This window comes from Euprymna scolopes, chromosome 6 (assembly GCF_053919585.1).
Source record: "Euprymna scolopes isolate OS-2025 chromosome 6, ASM5391958v1, whole genome shotgun sequence".
NCBI classification, from domain to species: Eukaryota; Metazoa; Mollusca; class Cephalopoda; order Sepiida; family Sepiolidae; genus Euprymna; species Euprymna scolopes.
Window position 1 is genome coordinate 120,843,122 of NC_136487.1, and position 26,002 is coordinate 120,869,123.

The 26,002-nt window shown below is 32.4% G+C and overlaps 1 protein-coding gene across 1 annotated transcript in view; it reads right to left on the minus strand.

Annotated features, from left to right (window-relative positions):
- Positions 1–26,002, minus strand: part of LOC145277920 (G patch domain-containing protein 1-like) — a 76,333-nt gene that overhangs the window by 6,433 nt on the left and 43,898 nt on the right. Inside the window, exons 11-18 of the mRNA XM_080129987.1 lie at positions 23,282–23,463; positions 21,688–21,815; positions 14,293–14,408; positions 12,397–12,608; positions 9,068–9,260; positions 7,672–7,890; positions 3,119–3,234; positions 247–402 (exon numbers count right to left, since the gene is read on the minus strand). Coding sequence (XP_079986113.1) covers positions 253–402; positions 3,119–3,234; positions 7,672–7,890; positions 9,068–9,260; positions 12,397–12,608; positions 14,293–14,408; positions 21,688–21,815; positions 23,282–23,463 — 1,316 coding nt within the window. The 3' untranslated portion in view covers positions 247–252. The remainder of the gene's footprint in view (positions 1–246; positions 403–3,118; positions 3,235–7,671; positions 7,891–9,067; positions 9,261–12,396; positions 12,609–14,292; positions 14,409–21,687; positions 21,816–23,281; positions 23,464–26,002) is intronic.

Here is a 26,002-nt window from a genome sequence, read left to right on the forward strand (position 1 = left end):
ATATGGCAGAAAAGACCACTGCTCTTCTGTTACTCATAAAATTTTATTTTCTTTGTTAAAAAGAAAACTATATAAACAATTTATGTGATTTTTGGAATGTGAGATCTTCGTTTTGTCACAGGTACATACTGCATAGAGATTTTTCTTTATTATTTCATTTTTTATATTAAAAAAACACATTTTCTTTTATACAATACATTCTTACAGAGGGACTTTCAGCTGGCAAGGATGAAAATAGTAACTTACATATAGTTAGACACTTTTTTTCTTTCTATGCACAGGTGAAGAGTTTGATGAAGAAGATGACGAGCCTGAAGAAGATGAAGTTCGTCTTTTTGAAGATGAATGTCTTTTCTTCTTTTTGTCTTTGTGTTTTTTCTCTTTCTTATGTTTGTGCTTAACCTATAAAAACAAAACAAAACATTTTACTTTCATTATTAATCACTTAAAGGCTGCCTGAAGGGTAACTTTTAAGCAACAACATCAAATAATTTTATCTTTAAAAATTTAGGTACTTATGCAGTTTTTTTAGATAGGATTTTCAAGTTAAATTCATTTGTTACAGTATCTTTTGTTTATTAAATTAATAGGTGTAAGTACAGAATGGTTAACAAATCCCCTCCCCATGTTAAGAATAGCTTTCTAAATAATAACATTATTATTTCAGCATGGTCTGTAAACAACACAAGTACCATAAGTTACTATATTTTAAAAACAGTTTTAAGTGTGTGCAATGGATTTAGTGTGAATTCATATAGCGAACTGGGCCCTACTAAAAAATCATTAAGTCATTATTTTTAAATTTTACTTAGAGCATTGCAAGGGAATTGAGAAAAAAAGAATTACTGACAAAATTTTGTAGAATTTATGCACCAGGAAAAGAGGTGAAGCACGCACACACCAAAATTACCCTAAATTATAAAAAAATATGTAAATTGTTTGAAGTGTTCATTTTCACAATAAAATTAACATTTCCAGTTTTCAGAGAGAACTGTCAGAGGAATAAAGAAAAAAACAGGAAAAATAAAAAAAAAAACAAAAAAAAAAACAAAGTGAGAGAGAGGGGAAAAAAAGATAAATAAAACCCAGCCGAATATCGAAGAAAAAAATAAGGAGGTAAGGCTCTCGTGATTTGTCAGAAATCAGCTTTTCTGATGTAAAAAAAAATGTCCGTTTTTGTCCAGAATTCCCCCATATTAAAAAAAAATAAAAAATCTGTATGACGTCTGTACCAGTCGCAAAACAAAAATATGTTCCAAAATTCACATAAATTGATCAAAAAGTTTTATTTTTAAATAAGAAAATTATTTTTAAGCAATTAATGGAAATATGTAGGCATTACATGAACCTAGTATGAATTATTATTGAGTTACCTCCCTTTGTTTTTTAGATTTTTTTTTTTTTTTCAAATTGGTAGGCAAGACTTATAAAATTTGATTTTCCGATTAAAAAATAAACTACTTTATCAATTTACATGGGTTTTGGAATATGATATTTTTGTTTTATTATGATCATGGTAAAAAAAAAAGAAAGAAAAACCTTTTTTTTTCTTAAATTTTTTTTTTTAACAGTGGAAACCCTAGACAAGAACAAAAACATCTATATATCTTATTCTAAAAAAGGGGCCCAATCAATTGCAGACAAAAAAAAAAATGACTCTTTTCATAAATATACAAAGCTTCAAATACTGAGGTTTTAGTTTTCGTTTTCCAAAGTTGATGCTCTATTCAGGTAAATGTTTTTAATTCATTATTTATTCAAAACATAAAAAAAAAAATTAACACAAATAATTTGTTATAAAAGAATAAAAAAAACTGAAGCAATTTTGAACATCGATTGTATGACTAGGAAAATCTTTCATTCTATGGACGTCTGATACAAACACAGAACTCCACAATATTATTGTACTATTTTTGTTTAAACTGAAATATACTTATCTAAGTACTCTGGTTAATATAGTTTCAGGACTTCTCATCTGTGAAACACATTATCACGGGACTGCTTCCCTGCAATCATCTTCAATTTCAATGCTAAAATAGTCAAATTTTGTCCAACATTAAATCCCTAACCTTCCTAATTTATCGAAAATTGATTTGGAAAAAAATGTGTAATACTATAAATCGTCTTCCCTCCTCCACCGACTGAACTCTCCCTCAAAAAATAAAAAAAATGTCACCCACTAAATTGTTAATAAAATGCACAATGCTTTCTGCAATCTAATCATATTTGGTTCAAATAAAATTCAGTCTATGCCTAACTTGTCCACTTGTTTCTGTCATGAATGTCTCACAGTTATTGCTTTATTGTTGTTCAATTATATCGGGGGACACTCTGATGATCATCAGTTGGAAGTGAGACCCTAATTGTGCTTCATATTCACCAGACATTAACTGCACCTTATATCATATATTTTTATCTATGGAGTTATCTCAAAGATAATGTCTATCAAAATAATTCCTAGTCTATTCCCGAAGTGAATACAGTCATCACAGTCATCAAAACCAGGACAATGGCAAAAGACGAGTGGTTCAAAATTATTGATAAATTTTGCATGTTATGTATATAAGTGCCTGTCGAATTTGTGAATCAGCACGGAATTTCAAACAGAACCCGTTATTTAATCCACGTGGGTAGCATGCTCTTATTCCATCAGTCATAACTGGGTAGAAGTTTTAAGTAATTTGCAATTGTATTCTTAGTATCGCCCGCACAGAGGGTTGAACCTTCAACCTCCAAAAATGTGTCATTTAGAACTGAATTTTATCTGGTACATTATCCATTACACCACGGGTGCTTTGTGTTTGAAATTCAATCCGGATTTCCGAATTCAACAGAAAAATTCCCAAGTTCGACAAGAAAAAAAGGCTGAAAGCTATATTAGCTGAAACGTTGTGAGAATAAAACTCAAAACGATAATCGAAATAATACGAATTATCAATCCTCATCTCAAAAATTCAGAAACATAAATTTTGTCCAGCTTTTTTAATTTTCTCATCATATTGTTCATCATATTGTTCATCATCCAACTGATAATCTCATTGACGCTTATCATCAAGTGACCTTGGTAAGTGATGACCCATTTGTGTTAAAAACAAACAAAAAAATGCGTCAAACTGACCTTTTTGGACTTTTTCGATTTGTGTTTACTTTTGTGCTTATGCTTCTTTGTTGGTGGATTTTTCAACAATGCCAGCAACTGGTCATCCACATGAGAAGTTGATTTATTTCCGTCTCCTGAAAAAAGAGAAAAGTAAAAGAAATTTTTTTTTTGCAATGAGCATGAGGTAACTGTTGACAAAAAAAAAATGCGTCTTTGATTTATTCTACAATTTGTTGGAACAATTCCAAAATTGAATAAATTTGTAGCATTATTGTATGTAACTATGTTAAAACAGTGTTTAAAACAGAATTGTGCTACATAAGGTTAGAGTAAGCAGAACAAAGTGAAAAATTCCATTACAAGTAAAAAGATTAGAATTAGAATGACGTGATTTTCACCAATGTTTCTAAGAATTCTTAATTCCATCCATATTATCTTCCTTTTAATGAACTATGGTATTATGTTTACAAAGATTTTTCATATATTTAAAGCTTTCACCTTCGGTTATATACCGATTAAGTTAGTCTTTCGTACAGTATCACAAAAATGCAATGACCGACTAACTTTTAATCGCCATAATTTCAGATACTAATTGAGATACCAAGATAAATTTGGTATTTTTTGTATCTTGCAAAAATTTATGTGCATACCTAAAAAGGTTTTTGGTATATTGAAAAAAAAAAAAAAAAAAAAAAAAAAATTGGTTTTCATAGAGTATGGAACACAAGTGAAAATTTAATTCTAAATTAAGACTCTTTGATATAATTACTTATCATGCAAAAATTAGGAAAAAATTATACTCAATAAATTTTCCTAATTTTTATCTAAGTTATTTTTGCCTGATATGCAAGTGTCTTATAGTTTTCCTGTTAATTTATTTAGAATTGAAATTTTCACTTTTTCTTAATTTCTGGTCAATGGGTACTCTTGTTCATTAGTGACATGACTAACATTTTCTTTTCATTAATCAATACACAGTTTCGAAATTTGTTCTTAGGCCAAACTTTTAATGAGAAGCTCTTGTCATTGGGATGGGGCGAGCCTAAAATATGGATTTTTCATTGTATGAAGACTAAAAAAATCAGTTCTGGATACTTAGTAATAGAGATTCCTCAAGATGCCCACTCCCTACTTTAGTTTTAACCATGGCCTCTGTTATAGCGATAAAAGAGAGAATAACTCTAAATAAAGAAAGTAAGAGTTATTGCCCTTTATAGATTCTTGAAAAGATTAGAGAGTTCCAGGAGGACTGAGGAAAAGATGGCGGCTTGGCTTGATATTGAATATCGTTCTGTAAATAATTTTAGTTTTCTACTGTGAATAAATTGTGTTTAAAAATACAATGAGCTGGTTTATTTGTTATTTGAATATTCAATGATCCTGACATCCCATTCTCTGAACACAACAGCCTCTCTGACTGTTTTTTAATCTTATATATACTTGTTGATATAAACAACAAGTCAGTGAATTTCAGTTTGATTCCGCTTCGGATATCACTTTAATTTCATGTCCAACATGGGAGTTGTTGGAAAAAAACAACTCTTAGGAAGACAACTCATGTTGTTTGTGGTGCATTGGGAAACAAGATACAACTAACTAGTGAGTTAACATGCAATGTCTATTTTAAAGGAAAACATTTTCAGGTATGTTTTATGTTTCTGATGCATCAAACCTGAATCTTCTTGGTTTGGATTTTATTGAAGAACTTGATCTTTTCAATGTTCCCCTAAAGTCATTTTTCAATTTTTGCAGTATTAATGCTGCAGCAGATGCTGAAGCACATTTTAAGAACACACTTAAGGCAAAGTTCAGCAATGTTTTTCAAGAAGGTCTTGGATGTTGTTCTGAAATTAAAGCGACTTTAAAACTGAAGGCAGATGCAAAACCAGTCTTCACACCAAGGCATCCAGAATCATACGCAGTTTTAGCCACAGTAGAAAAAGAATTGAATTGCCTACAATAAGAAGGAGTAATCCAACCTACAAATTACACATCCTGAGCAGCACCTGTTTTCATTTTGGAGAAGGTAATGGCAAAGTACGCCTATGTGTGGACTTCAGCACAGGACTAAATGACAGACTGAAGATGGAGACACATCAGTATTCACTACCCGTACTGGAAGATGTGTTCTCAAAACTCAACTGTAGAACTTGTTTTTCAAAACTGGACCTTCCAAATGCATATCTTCAAATGGAAGTTGATGAAGATTCCTAAAATCTTCTCACTATCAACACCCACAAGGGATTATTGCAATTTAACCACTTTCTATTTGGGGTCAAGTCAACTTCAGCGATATTCTAACAAACAATGGATACAATGCTCACAGGATTGCCAAGAGTTTTCATCTACATTGATGATATTAACATTACAGGCACATCCCAAGAGGAACTTCTGCATCATCTTACTTCCCTGCTGGATTGACTTCAACAATATGGATTTCACTTAAGACCAGACAAATGCAAATTCTTTCAAACTTCTGTGAAATGCCTTCGATTCATATTTGACAAAAATGGTCGAAAACCAGATTCAGACAATATTCAGACAATAAAGCACATGGCAACTCCTAAGGATGTTGCAACACTACGATCCTTTCTGAGCCTTGTAAGTCATTATGGTTACTTCTTACCCAAACTGCACAAGTTACGGGAGCCTCTGAATAATTTTTTTAAAAAGATATCAAATGGAACTGGTCAAGTACATGCAAAGAATCATTTGAGAAAATCAAAACAAAGCCGCAGATCCATTTTTACAGAAAGTTCAACATTTTCATCCCACAAGCTGGCCAAAACACATGCACTGACGAACAACTTCAACCATTTTTTTTAGAGAAAATCTTCATCCGAGATCAATGGAACACTTTTCTTTGGAAAACGTATTGTTATCCCATTTAAACTCCAGAACAAAGTTCTCAAGCAATTCCACTATGGACATCAGCGAGTTAATCGGATGAAAACCTTGGTATGTGGCTATGTATTGGCCAAACATGGACAGGCAGTTAGAGGAACATGTAAAAAGTTGTGCCAAATGTCAACTGATTGTGAAGTCTCCTCGGAAAACAACATTGCATGCATGGCCATTTATCACAAATACACATGGACTTTGTAGGGCCAATTAATGGATAAAAATTACTTAATATTAGTTGATGCTTACAGTAAGTGACCAGAAATCTTCCAGATGAACCATACTATCTCAAATGAAACTAAAGAAACTATAAAAAAAAATTTTCAGTAGGTTGGGCGTTCCTTAAATCTTAGTTTCTGATAATGGTACTGCATTTACCTCAGCAGAATTTTCTGACTTCTATAAACAAAACAGTATTCAGCATCTCAGATCTCCACCTTTCCATCCACAATCAAATGGCCAAGCCAAATGTTTTGTCAACACATTTAAGAGCACCTTTAAAGTTAAAAAGGGAAGGAACTACTCAAGAGATCATAGAAATATTTTTAATTAGCTACAGAACTGCCCCAAATCCAAATTGGCCAAATGCAAAGTCTCTTGCTGAATCCTGATGAACAGAAAATTATGTTTACCAATGGATGATATTCATCCATCATCAAATAATCTTCGCAAGAGAAACATGACGACGCAAAACCAGTTCAATCGCCATTATGGAATAAAGTCACGTAAATTCCTACCATGACAACCTGTATTGGTAAAAGACTACTGCAATGGTAAAGAAAAATGGACACGAGGTCACAAAGTACATCATTGTCGTAATTTAATCTATGATGTGGATGTACAATCATCTATTTGGGTCAGACATGCAAATCAATTACATCACTCATATCTTCTAAAGAGACGATCAAATAAAACAATCATTCCATGGAACATTTTACTGAACATGTTTGAATTACCTCAAAATGTTCAAGCAACATGCAGTAAACAAAGCAAGTCTGAGAAGAAAGGTTCAATCCGAAGAATGCGACGAAAGTGCAAATCAACTTCAACTCTACAAATAGACCCACATCAAATATCCTACAAGCATCATATTTCAAAGGGGAGGTGTTATAGCGATAAAAAGGGGAATAACTTTAAATAAATAAAGAAAGAGTTATCGCCCTTTTATAAATCTTTGGAAAAGACTGGAAAGTTCTAGAGAGGGACCGAGAAGAATATGCCAGCTTTGCTGACACATGAATACTGTTCTGTAAATAATTTAAGGTATTTAATGTGTTTAAATTATAATGAGGTATTTAATGTGTTTAAATTATAATGAGCTGGGCTACTTATTATTTGAATATCCAATAATCCTGACATCCCATTTCTCTGAACACAATAGTACATCATATAGATATTTCTGTATTTTCTTAATTTTAAATGCAGCCATCAGTGTCAATCTGAATAAGCACCAATAAACAATATTTATGAAGTATTACTGAGAAATGAAATAATTTTTTTTTTTAATTTTGTGCTTTTACATATTTACACATGCAAATCGTATTTGAAATAAAAACTTTTGACATACTTACATATCAGGCAAAAATAAATATCCACACCGAAAATTACAAAAAAAACGAGAGTGGAAGTTAAATTAAAAGTAAAAATGTTTAAGTAGTCTTTACATTCACCTTTTGATGATTTCAACGTAGGTGGCAGGGCAGGGCCATACGCTTCTCCATCATTGCTATCTTTCTCTTGATTTCTGGCTAATGGGCTCTCTTGTTTATTAGTCACATGACTAACACTTTCCTTTTCATTGGTCAACACACAGTCCCAAAATTTATTCTTAGCTGAAGTTTCAGGCTGAGTTTTTAATGAAGAACTCGTGTCACTGGGATGGGATGAGCCTGAAATATGGATTTACATAAGTGAAAGATTTATATCTATATATAAATATGTGCTTCGATACATTTTCAAGTGAAATAAATGTAAAGTAAACAGAAAATCAAATGTTGATGAGTTTCAAACTTTCTTTGCCTGTATTTCCATGACATCTCTTTCTCACATACGCTTTCAAAACAAACCCTTTATTCATCCACTTTAGTCGTTACACCACAGGTCCACAAATAAAATTCAGTTTTATAAGTGACACTGTTCTGGAGGTTAAAGGTTCAATTCTTAGTATAGGCAATATTAAGAATACCGTTAGGAATTTCTTAAGACTTCTATCTGATCATGGCTGATGAAACTAGAGCATGCTAATCCTGAGGTTTAAATAAAAGGTTCCATTCTGAAGTTCTGTAGAGATTCCCCAAGTTTGACAAAAAAAATTCTTGAGTTCAATAAGATACATTTGAAGGTCATAAGTTATATTGGCTAAAACGTTATGAGAATAACACTAAAGATGAGAATGGTGGTTTAAATAATCTAAATAATTAAAATCATCAATCCTTATCTCAAAAATTCAGAAACAAAACAGAAAAGGGTTTATCACTGGAAGCAAACAAACACAATAGATAGTTACAAGTTAGGTAACTGGCTTGTAATGTATATATGTGGAAACAGCCTGACTGTATTTGCATCCCAACATATTTTTCACTGTCATTGCTATACTCCTTAGAATAATTCATTGTATAAGAAAGGGAGTATCATAATCAAAAACACACTCAACTAGCTACAACCACTATCAATAATTGCCCCCACTCTTTATCTGTGCCTAAAATCTGAATGCAGACTCCACGAACAAACCTTTTTTCCCAGAACTGCCCGTCTGTGGAATACTGTTCTACTGGCCTGCTTCCCGGTCAACTACAATATCATAGCCTTCAAGTCCAATGTAAACAAGTTCTTGTTGAACCGTTCCTTTAAATAATCAAATTCTACCCAACTTACACCGTTAACGATTACTACACTACCACCTTACATTCATTAAGTCTTATCCTCAAGTGGCCTTCAGGCCTTGATAAGTGGTGATTCTCTTGTAAAAAAACCAACAAAAAAAATCAGTACTTTCTGTACAACAGTAAAAACAGTAAAAAAATAAATAAATAAAAAATTAAAAAAAAAGAAACAATTTGAGCTTACCTTTAATACTATTTTCAGTTGCCATAGAAACTGAACTGGGTTCTCCATTATGGGACTTTGCTTGAGAAACAAACTCATGTTTTATGTCTAATTCGTTGTTTTCATCTTCATCTTCGGATGAAGATGAAGATGAGTCAGCAAAAATAGCCTTGAATAGATCAAGAGGTGGCCGTTCACCATCTTTAATTTCAATCTGAAACAAAGAAAAAATAGAAAAAAATAAGCATTATGAAAAGAAAGTTGAAATCAGTTTTGTTTTGTTTTATGCTTTGTTAACTCCTTTCCTTATTTCAAACTGAGCTTTTTATTTAAATACTAGCCTGGGTGCCCGGGTGTTTGGAGGTGTGTGTTGAGCAAAAAAAAAAAAAAAAAATAGTAGTAAGCAGGCTCAAACCCATAAGACACCAGAGGAAAAAGAGATGAAAAAAAAAACAACAAATGTTCTTATCAATGAGCCGACCATGGTTGTGACATCATGAGCGGTCAAAATAATGCCTTTTATGCGACATTGTTTATACGAGCTTTGAATAACTTGCAAAAAATGTCAGCGAAAAAAAAACAACCCGCCTTGTAAAAAAGTGCCCAGTTGAAGGTGAAGAAATTAATGTTTTTAGCCAATTTTTCGATATTTGTCGTCTGAAAGGTCGAGCTTAAAAACGATACTGCTCTTGTGAAAATCCGTCGCCTCTGTCAAAAGTTTTAGGCAGACATACAAACATACATACATAAATACATTTAAACAGACAGGTGAGATTTATATTATAGACTAGCGAGGGGTACCCGGCGCTGCCCGGGTGTTTGGAGGTGTGTGTGGAAACTCCGGGGGTGGGGTGGGTTAAAAAAAAAAAAAAAGTAAGTATGAGGATCGAACCCAAACTCTTGAGGCAAAGTTGTAAATTAAAGTGTGGAAAAAAAAAGTGCGACGTTAACCATTGCCCCACTGCAAGATGCTAACGGAAACACGTTTGAATTTATTTAATTACTTGGATTTAGCAGGTGCCCGTTTTAATGAGTTAATGAGGTCAAGTTTGACTGCGGGATAATATTTCATTTACTGCTGAACGCTTTTTTTTTCCCTCCAAGATGTTATAGGAAAAAGATAAACCCACATGCGGCGAGCAACAAATGTTGAATATTTATCTTCCCGAAATCGAGCAAATTAAATACACAGGCGAGCTTCGTTGTTAACTGTGAGATATTACGATTTATATGTGATATAAAAAGTTTTAAAAAGTTGTGAACCGAGCGACCGCTTCTCTGAAAAAAGCCTTTTGTTGACACACAGAAATCTAAAAAAAATCAATATACATGAGAAGTTAAGAGAGTAGAAAGAAGGAAATAGAAGCAGAAACAAAAAAATAGAATGCACTCTCTTTACTGAAACCCTAATCCTGCCCTTGGCTCCTACTCTACACAGATTTTGACCTCCTTAGTTCTATCTGGGAACACAAGATGTTTAGTCTTCCACGACACAACCTCGATCTGTATTATTTTCCATTTCATTTATTGTTGGCAGTGAAATATTTACTTTCAATAATTACTCCTGCAAAGAACTACATCATCAATTGGATCTTCTCCTGCACACGCAAGCGAAACACAGATAAAACCTCCATCTTTCAAGGAAAAATATTTCCACTCCAGACTTGATAAATACGGAAGGCAAAAAACGACACCCTGCAATTAAAAAAAGCGTTCAAAATTTCCTTGTATTCAGCAAGAGAGAGGTAATGTGTGTTCATCATATTTTCATTAAAAGCTAATTTTCTTAATAAAAAAAAAAGAAGAAAATTGTAACATTTTCTACAGCCAACAATAACATACTTTTCTGAACCAATATTTAAATTGAATGAAGAATTTATCCCCCCACAAAAGGACTTATACTCGCCTGTTTTGATCTGTCTAAAATTATTTTGTCATTTGTTTTGCATTCGACAAGAACTCAATTTAAAGGCTTAACATCATACTCCTCATATTGCCTTAAAGAATGTCTGTCTTTGCTTTGTTCTATCTTCCTAAATTGTTTTGCTTTATATATAAAGTTTGTTCATTTTTTTCCCACCTACTAAAACTGGTTTTATACTAATTCTATATTTGGTGTAATGAATATGTTCACGCCAGTGTGTAATAAGCCTATGAACAGAAGAGTTCTTACATTTTTGCATGTATTTCGGGCCTTTAAATGGAGGATTAAGCAGAGTAATCTGATGCTTTTTTACTTCAAATTTTGTGTGAATCTTTTTTATGATAAGGTGCAGTAAACTAAATATTATGGTATCTATTCAATGTACAGTTAGTTATTAATAGATATTAGTATTTAATGTAAAAATAAGCACAAATTTAACCATATTTAATCGTTAAATTAACATATAGCACTAATCTAATGGCCTTTAATATTAACTCGTTTTGAACACACTAAAAAGTTTAGTATTTATCTATTCTACAAATTTGTATTTAGTGTCATGAATATGTTGATGTCAGTGTGTAATAAACCTCAAAGCAGAGGAGTTCTTACATTTTTGTTTGTATTTCAGGCCTTGAAACGGAAAAATTAAGTAGAGCACTACTGATGCTTTTTTATAACAGAAAAAAAATTAAAAAAAAAAAAAAAGAAAGGCTACAGAAACCTTCATAAAGATATGGCATGTGTATGGGGAGAATTCTGTTACAGAACAGCTGTGCCAGAAATAGTTTGCTTGATTTCAAAAGGAAAACGTCCTGTGAATAACGCTTCTCATTCTGGCTGGTCAAAAATGATTAATATTGAACAAATTAAAACAGTAATTGAACAAAATTGGCATCAGACAAACAGACAAATTCTTAAAATTTCGAAACCGAGCATGAAAAATTAATTGCATTAATATCCACTTAAAAAATTTACCAATCTGTCACTATATAACATTTCCGAATAAGTAAACTTAACATGAATGCATTTTGTTTTATACAAGAAAATAGAACACACCTTTTTGTAAGTCAGTTAATATTATTTTTTTCACTCATTATATTATAACATCTGTATGTATGTATGTTTATTTACTCACAAACATCTAGAGGTTTTAGATATAGTCTTCTTGCTAGTATTGCATAAAATAACAAATAGCGTAGTGGAGTACTGGTGTATTTTAGCAGTATAAAATTTCTAGTCTCTGAAAATTTGGATCATGTGATATTATTGTGAACTGTGTAAACTTAAACAATGTCACCTCATCTGAAATTACCAAGATCCTTTATCAATAGATTTTAAAAAGAATAGAAAACAATTAGAAGGTACTTGCGCAGTTTATGAACTGTACTGAAATAATAATGCTATTATTTAGAAAGCAGATACTTACTGTTGAGTCAACTTTGGAAGTTAAAGGCGCAGAAGATGAAGCACTTGATTCTGAAACTTTTTCTGCTGTGGCTGAGGGTAAAGTCTTTTTGGTTTCAGTTGGAGACGGCTCCATCAGATGACTAAAAATGGAAGGTCTATCCTGCTGAGCAGGACCTTTTGAACTCGATGCTAGCTCTGTGCTTTGGGATGCTGTGGTAGAAACATTGGAAACTGGAAGAAAATAAAATGATTTAAAGAATCTCTCATGTAATGAGGAATTGATACGAGTGCTCAGTAGTTGTTCTGCTTGCTTACAGAGCAACACATTGCCACTCTTCTCAATGTATAATTGGGTATTTGTGGTTCGTACTGATTATTTGTTTCCCATATTTTAAGGTTCACATTGGAAAGGGAGACAAAAATGTAAGATTAAATGACAGTAGTTGCCTTTGGCAAGTTTTTGTCGAAATACAATTTATGCAAAACAAATCTAACGGTGATACAGCAAATCAAAGCATGAAAGAAAAATCGGTGCTTATATAGTACTAGCATTTCAGCTCGGCGTTGCCCGGGTGTTTGGAGGTGTATGTTGAGCAAAAAAAAAAAAAAAAAAAAAAAAGTAGTAGTAGGAAGGCAGGCTCAAACCCGTACCACAAAGGAGGAAAAGAACGGAAAAGAAATGTGACGTCTTTGCTGTTACGACCACCGTCAAACCGGAAGTAACGCAGGTTTAAATTAAGGCTAGACAATCGAAAAGAGGGGATGACTTTCGACAATATCGGCGAAAAAAGCGACCCCTCCCTGTAGAAAAGTGCCCAGTTGAAGGTGAAGAAATTAATGTTTTTAGCCAATTTTTCAATATTTGTCGTCTGAAAGATCGAGCTTAAAAACGATACTGATCTTGTGAAAATCCGTCGCCTCTGTCAAAAGTTTTAGGCAGACATGCAAACATATACATTTATATATTGGTAGTTCAAATTTTCGACCTAAACCGATTAAAAAGCTTGCCCTATCACTGAATACCCTTTATGTAAAATTTCAAATGTTTAGACCAAAAATTGTCTGAGTAATTTGGTAGAAACTGCAGCGGTCAATTTTTTTTTTTAACTTTGACCCCTATTATGACCCCTTAACATTTATTGTTTTGGGCTCAAATCAAGTTATTAAGTTAGATCCATGTCCAAGGAACCTATATCTAAAATTTCAAGTGTTTAGAGCCAAAATTGGCAGAGGAGTTTGGTAGAGTTCTCAAAGGTCATTCATAAAATTTGATTTTCTTAGTTAAAAATAAAACTACTTGACCAATTTATATGATTTTTGGAATATGACATTTTCATTCAGTCACATATAAATCCACCATACAGTTTTTTTTTGTTTGTTTGTTTTTTAATATAGGAAGAATTCTGGACAAGAATCAAACATTGCTGGTTATTTAACATATGAGAAATGTCCTCTAATAGCCTTTGCATCTCCTAATTAAAAAAAAATTGGGAGCATTTAGACAAGATAGGGCACATATGAAAATTGCATTCAAGTAAAAATTCTTTAATATTTAATATTTTATATTATTTCATATCATGCAAAAATAAGTATCCTCACCAAAACTTAGGAAAAATTATTGAGTAGAATTTTAATTAAATATGAAAATCAGTTTTCTCATTTTCCCATCTGCCATTGATAAGAACGGCAATACCTGTAAAGCAGGGGGAGATAAGTCAGTTTGTCATTTAACCATATAATAATGAATTTTTTTAATTTTTAATTAAACATCTACTTGATATTTTTTTCCTAATTTTTAGTGAGGATGCTTATTTTTGTTTGATATGTAAGCATGTTAAAGAATTTTTACTTGGAATGCAAGTTTTCATATGTGCATTGAATTTGCATATAATCACCAAATTGTCTGATTACTGACTTGTTTTCTCAGGTTGTTTACTGGCCATCGGTGATTCTCTAGAATGAGACGCTTCAAGAAAATTGAAGATCGAATACTTGTCTTTCTTCAGCTTTGGGATTCCAATAATGCCAGATCTAGCAAAAATAAAAGCGATAAACAATTATTAGTCATGAATTGATGATGATGGTGTTCTTAATAAAAAGATTTTTCCATTGTGACTCGATGATCATTTTCATGATCAGGCTATGAGCAAACAACACAAGTTCTTGATATAATTCACTTAAGCTGTGTGTGTGTGTGTGTGTGTGATCCCATCACGTAGTGCAAAAAAAAGCACCCCAAATGTTGTCCGTCACTAGCTATTTGGTTGCGTCAGTCCTCAATGATTTTCTTCTAGGCCCAATCCACTCTCGCAGTTTTGACTCCAATCTCCTTTGAGCCACAAATTGTCATCAACTGTCTTTGGTCAGAAGCCAAATCTTAGCAGTCTTGAGGATTAATTCCATTATTGAAGATCCTTGTTGATAATTCATATTCAAGTTTTCTTAAGTGGTTCTGCTTTATTAATCCAAAATCTCTGAATCAAGACTGTCCGGAAATTGTCACAGAACTCACTGCCATTCCTAAAACTGTCTGTAAACTAAGTCTATTGACCTCTATGTCTGATATGTTACGGTCATACCTTGATTAACAATCCTATTTCAAGCCGCCTTTGTGTACCTTGGTGAACAACTTCTTCTCCATTATCTTTCTACTAACCTCACTTCCTATACCTTTGTTCAGCTGATAAACTTATTTCCTCTTTTGTTATCGTTTTTTTCCACTATTTTTTTTTTTCACTTCCTAACATCTTTAGGAGGCGGGGAGTTGATGCCCATAGCATCACACATGATGATGCACATGATATTGACATTTATATCCAATATTTTGTCCGCCATACCGTGATTAACAATCATATTTCAGCTTTTTTTTTGTGTACCTTGGTGAACATTGTCTTTCTACTAACCTCACTTCTTATACCGTTGTTTCGTTAATCAACTTCTTTTCTCTTCTTTTTTATAGGTTTTCTTTTTTTTTTTTATTCACTTTCTAGCACTTGGTAGTGAAGAGGATGATTATGTCCATAGCATTACACACCATGGTGCACACAACGCAAATAACTGGTGGCTGATTCATAAGTGACTCATTTTTAGTTCTGTTATTTGTTTCTATTGGTTTGCTGTTTCTATAGTCGGTTAGAACTCAAAGATGCTTTGCTTTTCTACAAAGTAAGTATAATTTGAAAGAAAACACTATTTTAAAAAACATTTGGTACTTATTCAGCTTACAACCCAATCTCTGGCAACTTTGCATTGGCATCTTCTGGTAGGTTACGTAAGCAGCCAAGAAATGCAGAGCAAAGACTGCCAGATGAATTATTTAAATATATTTTTATTGTTCCACTCTTGTTAGCTCCTTACATTAAGTGGCTTCACGCCTTGTCTTGAGCGATTTCTATTAAAATAGAAATTTAAAAAAAAAAATGGAGCCTCCCCTCATTCCCCATGTTCAAAATGGCTTTTATTTAGAAAGCCATTCTTAACATAGGGAAAAAGAAGGGGGGGGTTCACATTGACACAGTGTGTTTTGGTTTAAAAAATGTTTCTCGAGTTAATGAATTTCACAAAATTCCATTGAAACTTGTCATCTTCTGAGAGCTGATCAGATAATTTTTTTGGCATCTTCCGGCTACTTATCTAACCTGCTGGCTGATGTCAATGTATAGAAGTTGTCTGAGATTAGGTTGCTCGGGATTAAATGAGAAATATTATGTTCTTTTTCACTATGCTTGTACCATCATGTCACTGTCTTTCATTTTTTTTTTATTGCTCCCCTCCCTGTTTCTCCCAACTAACATAGTCAAAAGAAGCTAAAGTTTGGAAAACTCACTAAATTAATGTATACGGGGGTTTAAATTCAATGAAAATCATATATATATATATATATATATATATATATATATATTTTAAGTTTTAAGAGGATTCTGCATCCTTTAGGTAGCAATACACATGAAAAAATTGAAATAGCTTGAAATATTTCAATATTGGTATGCATAGAAAGAGCTTGATGAGCTAAGAAAGAATCTTTTAAAAATTTTTAAATCTGATTAAAATTAAGGAAGTTATGGCTATTTTTGTGCCTCACACGTTTGGATATTTTTCCCTCTTTAAGACCATATGCGTTTCGTCACATTTTTTACACTACTTTTTCAGTAAAAATGTCATATCTTTGTTAAAACACAAGACTAAGAAATGAAATTTACCATATAAGTGTATTTTTGTACAAGGAATCAGAATATGCAACTGAAAATCTCCCAAAGTTTATGGTTTCCAAATAATCTGCAGTAAATGTGCATAAATATGCAGCAATTCCTTAAAAATGCCATGTATCCATAAACAGAAAAGAAGTTGGAGAACTCAAAGTTGAATTGTAATGTGCTTTATGTACAAAAAACTTAAATCTAAACATAAGACCATTTAAAAATGAATATATTGCAATATTTCTTTGGTATTATTGTAGATTAACACCTTCTGTTTAACCCCACTCAACTCCTTCTGACCACCCCTCCAAAATGTGATTCTACCTTTTTAGGAAATTATGTATAAAATGCCATGAAAAACTTTAATGAAAGATAAACAAATTATTTTAGAATTGAATGTAAAATAATTTCCTATTACAGGTCATTCTAGCATTTTAGGGCAGTTAACTGTTTTTTTTTTCTATGGGAAAATATGCATGCTTTTTTTTTTTTTTTTTTTTTTTTAAGATGATTATGTGTAGTTTTAAGAGGGTTTCTATGCAATGAGAATATGGGGAGGGTTGCCATTCGGACTTTGAATTAATTGTAGGGCTAAGGAAAATTATGTGTGAACATACTGAAAACTTGACAGAGACAAAGCTAACAAAAACAATATTAGAGGGGGGAGCGGTTAGTTTCACAAAAATTTAATGTAAAATAATTCATCATTTCCTGGCCGTTCTAGCATTTTAGGACAGTTAACCAATTTATTTTTCTGTGTATTTTTCTTTAAGGAAGGATCTATTTTTTGTTTGTTTGTTTTAGATGCTTGTATGTGGCTTACAGAGGTATTTTGTTGGGGGGGGGCTTGCCACTCGAACTTAGTGTTATTGTTAGGGTTAAAGAGTGTTTTAGGAGGAGACTTGCCACACATAATTTGTATTAGAGGTGAAGTTAAGAGAGCTTTTTTTCAAAAAAAGCGTTCAAAAATTTGTTGATTTCTATTTTCGAGGTTGAAGGTGTTAATTCCATAGGCCGTTTATACTACGCTGGAGCAGGTTGTAAAAATATCTTTCGCTTAATAAGTAGAAAAAAAAATAACGAAATAAAAAGCTTCCTAATTGTAGTTTGATGTGTTTTCTAACTGCTTTTAAAATTTCAAGAATATTGATATAGATTTTGAGGGTTTGTATTACTATACACATAGATTCGAAAAAGTTGTCAAAAAAACAAATATATAACAAATAAATGTTATCAAAAGCAAGTTACTTTTCTACCTAACTGGATAATTTTTTAGTGTTTTTATTTAATGTAACATGTTTATTCAGCTTGAAAATAGTGTTTACCGATGTTTTGGAAAATTTAAAATGGCGCCCGACTCTCTTGAAACGGTAAGTTTGGGGAAAAGAGTTAAAAATAAAAAAGTAGACAAAATACTGCTAGAAACTCGCTCAATATATGTTACCGTGACATAGGCTGACATATATTCGGTGAGTTTTTAACAGTATTTTGTATAGTTTTTTTTATTTTTAACTCCTTTTCTCAAACTTACCGTGTCAAAGAGAGTCGGGCCGGGCGCCATTTTTAATTTTCCACGGTAAACACTGTATTTTTTTCGAGCTGAATAAACATGTTACATTGAATAAAAGCACAAAAAATATATCCAGTTTGGTAGAAAAGTAACTTATCTTGCCTTTGATAACATTTATTTGTTATATATTTGTTTTTTGACAACTTTTTCGAATCTATGTATAAACGAGATTTTGATACTTATTTTGATTTTGAAAAAAAACCATTTGTGGCTGTTCGCAGTAAAACATTGTTTTAATTCGCTGTTCAAAACTAATTTAAAGAATAAAAGTGCATGCAAGCTATATATCTACAAAAGTTTCTGTTTTTTTAACCATGTTTTTAAATTTGACGAGATTTGTGAGAAATTGCAACAGATTTATAATGCCGAATTGGTTAGGATTGTTGTTATTACATATTCTGAAAACCGAATAGTTCTAAACTAATGTTATTCTGATAACAAAATAGCTCTAATTAAACATAAGAACATTTATATTCATATTTTCATGTTTTTCTTAATTCGTTCTTGAATAAAAATTAAAGAACGCGTGTTTGTTTACAACTGTGCTATCGCTGATTCTACAGGCTGGAGCTGCTGCTGCTGCTGCTTAAACTTTATTTGACCAAATTCGATAAATAGAAACAATTTTTTTTTTCGAGTAGGTCCTTTTAAATTATCAATTACCGCGGTCCTACTCAACATAAAACAATACTTTTAATTGATAAAGATAGTAAAAAGATTGATTTACTTACTACTGGGTGTCCGAAGAATTTTGTTTTCAAAATGTTCAATACTCGTCATATTAAAGTCTTATTTTTAACACGACAAAAAAATGGTCAAAAATATTTCGGACACTTGACAGTATTAAGATTAACACCTCTTCTAATTGGTTCCCAAATTTCATGACGAAATTCTTCATACAATCACGGTACGGACCTTTAGAAAACAGGGGGGGTCATTACAAAACCTTACCGAAAACGCCATTTTATGACGTTCACATTTTTATCACTTTATTTGCTTAACACTCTTAAAATATATAATGTACATTCATATTTATTAATTCATTTGAAAGTATATTCATTTCCGAACAAAACAGTAATAATTTGAAGACTTGAAGTGCTTTGGTTTAAAAAATATGGCTATTTTAGTAGAACTACCTTGAAATCTGTGATTATCCAAAGCGTTTTTTCGTCCGTGTGTATTACTACTTTAGGGAATCATGTAGAGATTTGGCACATAAAAATTCAGGACCACTTCTATTGTCTTCCCAGGAGAATTTTATGCACATGATATAAATTTCATAAATATAGGATATATTTGAATTTGAGAACATTTTCTTGCCAGCAAAAATCCTGCATATGAATTCACTTATGGTCTTTATGCAAATTCCGTAACCCTTCTTTCTATAGGGAAGACACATACACATTGACAGCATTTATTTATATATATATATATATATATATATATACTAGCAGAGCTACCCAGTATTGTCCATGGTAAGTGTAACAATTTTTCTTTTTCCCCTTTCTCCCTCCCTTCTTTCTCCTTCACCCACCCATCCCACTCATTCCTCGCTCTGGACACACACACACAACTCGAATTGGAGTAAGAGAAATAACTCTATGAAAAATAAATCAGTCATTTCCCTTTACACAGTAATACTAAAATAGTGTTTACTTTTTGATAACAGATCAGTGATAGAAATAATCATTTACCCCCCCCCTCCCCTTTCAAAGAAAGGATCTTTTTTAATTTTAGATATTTTTCCAGGGTTATGCAGATTTAAAAAAATAACTTTATAGAGGTCTATTGAGTATTTTTCAAGTTTTAGCAAGATATACATACATACATATATACATACATATAGATGTTTGCCCTTTATATTATAGACCATGTTTTTTTTCTTTGCCAACTATAGAAGCAAGCAAATGAAAACAAACAGAAACTAAAAGTGAGTTGCTTAGAATCAGCCTTCAGTTATCAGTGTGTTGCGTGTCAGGATGTCATCAGATCCACTTTATCATCTTTACTTCTTTTGGTCAGAAGCTAAATCTTAGCAGTCTTGAGGATTAATTTCATCTGATCATTGCCCTGTCATTACCCTAAGGATGAGCAAGTGATGACTTGGTGAGTGCTCAATGAATTTTTGATCTACAGACTTGAAATTTGGTATTTAGGGTATTCAGACGTGTGGAAAACTTTTTAATTGGTTTTCATCTGGAAAAAAAACTTCCGCTAAAGGGTAAAAATTGAAAACTTGGTACTTGGGGTTATCGGATTTTGTCAACTGTTTCATGGATGCACATGCGTGAATAGTACACATGTCAGATTCATTATGTTAAGAATAAGTAGGTTTGAAAACATGTTTTAAAGACATATATATTCATAATACTGTTGTCATATTTGGACTTGTGAATCTCTGTCCCTTTTGAGGGTTCTTGATAAGCTGGCCTAATGGTTATCATACTTGACTCACTGTCTTTAGGTTTTTGTTTTGATCTCAGCTCAAGTTTTTTTTTTTTAACTTACAAGAAGTGAACTGTTTAGAAAAATCATAATACTCGTATGCACATGTCTCAGTTTCTGTATGAATTAAAATATGATATTTATGCATATTTTATGACCGGGCAACGCCAGGCAACCTACTAGTATATATAAATATATATTTTTATGGAAATCATTTGAGACAAGGCATGAAGCCACTTAATGTAAGGAGCTAACAAGAATGAAAGATGATTATCATAAAAATAGGAGATGCCTCTTGACCTTAGTCTGGAAAAGTCCATGGCTATAAATAGAAGGAAAACAGTGAGTAGGAAGAAAGTTCCACAAGCTTTCAATCCTTAGAAAGAAGCTACTGGAATAGGAAGCTGCATTACAAAGGTGTATTAAAACAATGAATTGATGAAGACCACTAGACTAGCAAGTCAAATGAGCTGGAACAAAAGAAGCAGGGAATAGATCAGACAATTCAGAAGCCATGCTATCATAGTATTTATAAAAAAGATTGAGATTAGCAACATCACATTGGTGAGCGAGAGATTTCAGAGAAGAAAGGGGGGGGGGGCGATAAATTACAAATATGCTTCTACATCTTATCAAGAATCCTCAAAAGAGACAGAGATTCCCCAGTCCAAATATGACAACAGTATTATGAATATATACTTCCCACGTGTCCAAAATATAAATTAATAAATCTTGCAGTATAAAATAAATCAACGAAACACTGTTGTTTTTCTTTTTGTTATTTAATGAAAGGATTTGATTACTTATGAGAGCAATTTACGACAAGTGCTTATTTATTGACATTAGATTTAAAGAAGACCACATTGCAGTTCTCAGGGAAGCAATCTTTTAACAATACATTCCACAGATGGGAAGTTATTTGAAAAAACTTTTGTCATGGAAATTCCACAAAGAAATAAAAGAATGTTCTTTGTTCTTTGCACTTGTGGTAAAAAAACGAGTTCTAGCTGCGTATGTCTTACAGGGAATGATGGAAATAATGATAGAGTAGAAAAAGACTAGCAGCATCTCTTCCGTGAGAAAAAGATGATGCACTTACCCAGGGTGTGGATCTGGAACATTGAAGCGTCGGCACAGTAGTTGATCAGGGTGCCATTCGAATGTCTCTCGGGTCAACTTGCCAAAAAGTTTCATGTCTGCAGCCCGAGAAAGGTCATCTTTATCGACCTACAACATTAAAAATTCAAATATACAAAAACATGCACAGTTTTATATCAAACACAAAAAGAAAAATGTTTCAATTATTTAAATTGAAGGTTTTTAACTATTTCTTGACGAGGTCTGCAAGGACCCATGGCATAGTGGATAAAGTACTTGATAAAATTGCGTTGTAAGTTACACTCTTCTGAAGGTTCAATTCTCAGTGCGGGTGACACTGAAATTAAAATTGCGTATTACTTAGAATGTCTACTCAATCATGGTTGATGGAATGAGAGCATGCTACCCTCATTTAAAATTCTGTGTAGATTCCAGAGTTTAACAGAAAGATTCCCGAGTTAAGCAAAAAATTCTCACATTCGATAAGAAGGTCGGAAATTACATTGACCAAAATGTTGTCAAAATATATCAAGAATAAAAAATAATCAATGTAGATGAATAGATTAAAACTCCAAAATAATAGGGTTTTATGATGAATCAACCTTTTTGTGTTTCTGAATTTTTGAGATGTAGATTAATAATTTGGAGTATTCGGACTACTGTTCTCATTTTCAGTGTTATTCTCACGTTTCGGCCAATGTAATCCCCAACTTTCTTCACCATTCACTTCATCTGTATTCTTTGCATTAATTTTGTATTGCCTTATTTTATCCTTCAGTTCTCACATTCCATGAGGGATGTTTCTGACAAAGGGGGAAGAATGGTTATTTTTTGGGTCGGAATTTATATCACACTTCTCATTGGCTGGTTTTTGACCTTGAAGTAATGTTTTTTTTTTGAAGGAGAAGGTAGCTTGTTCCATCAAGTGGCTTCATCCATTGAAAATAGAATTCTAATTCAGATATTTTTACATATATTCTTTGCCTATCAAATTTTTAATAACTTATCCAACCTATTTTGAAAACCTCATTTGTTTTATCTACTGTCTGTTGACTTATAGCTCAAGTCCTAACACAAAATTATATTTAAAAAATTTATAACTTAACCACGTTTTAAATAATTTTCTGACTTTTCATTTTTCTATGGCTTTGGACCTTTGTCAGCAGTTGATTCTAAACTACACATCTAATAATTCTTTTGTCTACTGTCTGTTGCCTTATATTCTAATCCAAGTCCTAATGTAAAATTGCATTTAAAAAATTGGTACTCATGCACTTCTGTTACCGTGCAGAAATAATACCGTTATTATTTGGAAAGTCATTCTTAATATGGGGAGGGTGTTTTGTAATTATTCTGTACTTTCACCTAATAATTTAATAAAAAACAATGATATCATAAACTTGAATTCAACTTAAAAATACTATTTTAAAAAATAGCATGGTAACATAAGTGCATAAGCAAGAATTACACATCTCCAATCTATTGTGTTACAATAAGTTTTTAATGTAAAAAAAAAAAACTGAATTAATTATTTCACTTGATCACTTTTGGGAGAAAATAATATGTAAAAAAAATGAGTGCTAAATTTTACTCACTGAATCTTCAATCGGTATTTTTGCCATGTCATTGTCATCAGTGAATTTTGCCGCTGTAAAATGTGTTGCCATTAAACCACTGAGCGGCTTAAATATCTTGGCGGAACGAGAGAATTCTTCCTTCTCTTTTGCTCGTTCCCATTCTGTCATTTCACATCCAGCACTGACGTCATCATATGGATCTAAAATAAAAATTAAAATACACATATAAAACTCAGAATAACTGACCAATTACCAGAACACCTGTTCAATAAACTGAACAAAAAAAAAAAAAAAAAAAAGTTATTATTGTTTTAAAAAAAAAACAATTCACCCTATAATAAAAAAAATCAAAGCTAAATCTGTATGAGGTATGTATCTGTGATAAAACGAAAATATCATATTTTTAAAAATTACATAAATTGAAAAAGTAGTTTTATTTTTAAATATGAAAATCAAATTTTATGCATAATTGAAGAACAGATGACTTGTCCGCCATTTTAAAAACAGTCTAAAAAAACACAAAAAAAAAAACAAAGGGACATAATTCAACCATAATTCAAAGTTGTGAGATTTATGTTTTAATGCTTACAAATTCTCATTAATTGCTTAAATACGTATTGTTTTCTCGCAAAGTCCTTCAGTCCATAGTGGAATGTGGACGCAAATGGATGATAACATTCAATGCTGCCAAGACTAAACTACTTTCCTTTAACAATTACAAGAAACCTTCTCAACCACTGATTGCTATGATAAAAAATACGCTATATGAAAGCTCTTCATTTAAACTCCTCAGGAGTTCACAGGAAACATAAATCAAATATATTGAGGACATTGCCAAGGTTGCTGCAAAGAAGGTGGGTTCTCTCTACTGCACTAGAAAATTGCTCACACCTGAAAGTATCCTATATCTCTACAAAAAAAAAATCACCATTCATCTATGCATGGTGAATTGTTGCCGCATCTGGGCTAGTGCACCTGCCACTAGTCTCCCGCTTTTAGACAGGATCCAAAAAAGAGTCTCCAACCTAACAGGTCCCGCACTATCAACTAAATTCTGTGTCTGTTTTACAAATATTTTAATGGAATGCGCTGATGAATTCAAAACACTTGTATCCCTCGATGTAAATACCCCCAACTAACCTGACAAGCAGCAAAATCCCACCCCTACCCTGTAGATCTCTACTTTCTCTGTTGGAAAGTCTTTTACTCTAATAGTTTCTTCCCTCAAACTGATAGACTTTGGAATTCCCTCCTGGTTTCCTGCATCCTTGATTGTACTGATATGCAGAAATTCATGTATAATGTTTACAGACATCTCGCTGCTCAACTCCCTACATAGTGTCCCTGCAGATATGGTCCCAAATAGTGGCCCTTTATGTACAAGTGGTACTGTGCCTTGTTTGGGGTGAATAAGAGTTTTAAAAAATGATTTTTATAGAAATAAAACTACTTGATACATTTATGTAATTTTGATAATATGATGTTTTCCTTTCATCACAGGTAAGTACATATAGACTTTTCTTTATTTTTTTTTTTTTTTTTATATATAGAGAAATTCTGGACAAGAATTAAATATACAGATCAGGATTGGATAAGAATTAAAATCTTAAAATGTTATATCAGCCAATCAGAAGTCAGAAAAATATACACCTCAGCAATATTGTAAAAAAAATAAATAAATAAAAAAGGCATTTCAATTTATTTGTGCCATCCTGCTGGGAGCTGATTGATTTATATTTAAACATTTATAGCAGTTTGAAAGTCAGTCTCTCTCAATCAAAAGAAAGTGCTACACTTCCATATCACCATTACTTCTACTATAATTGTTGCTACATATCAACAATATTTCTGCTATGAGACACCACCAGCCATTTGTTTTGTTTTTGTTTTTTTGTTTTTTTTTTGGGGGGGGGGGTAAATGGTTACTTAACCAAACAGTGATAAAAATTTTCTTTAAAAAAAACAAAAAACAAACAAAATCTATAACTTACCACAAAAAATAAAGAGAGACAGATCAACATACTTACAAAGCTGTTTAAACGTTGTCTTATCCCCGAGTGGCTTCCGGACCTTGATAAGTGGTGACCACCGTGTAAAAAAAACAAAAAAAAAACACCACACACTGTTATGATTACTTCTACTACAATTGTTGTCATCCATTAACAATACTTCTGCTATAAGATACGGTATTCCAATTATAGTACTCAAAAAACTTCAACCAGAACTAGCGCCCATACTTACAAAACTGTTTAAACGTTGTCTTAAGGAGAATTGCTTCCCATCACCCTGGAAAATCTCATCATTATGCCCTGTATTTAAGAATTCAGGTGATCGCTCATCCCCCTCTCAGTACAGGTTAATAAGTCTCCTGTGCGTCATGAGTAAGTTGCTGGAATCTGTGTTAAATAGAGAAGTAATCAACCATCTCAGCAAAAATAACCTTCTTAGTGACACACAATATGGTTTCCATTCTGCTAGATCTACAGCGGACGTGCTTACAGTTATATCTCATAGGATTAGCGAATCTCTTGGGCAATTGCTCTTGACATATCTAAGGCCTTTGATAGGGTATAGCATAAAGGTTTACTTCACAAGATCTCTAGCTATGGTATAGCTGGAAATGTCTTCTCAATTATTAAATCATTTCTTTCTGACAGGTTCATAAGAGTAGTAGTTAATGGGCAAAAATCAGAAGCTCACAGTATTAATGCTGGAGTCCCTCAGGGGTCAATCCTGGGC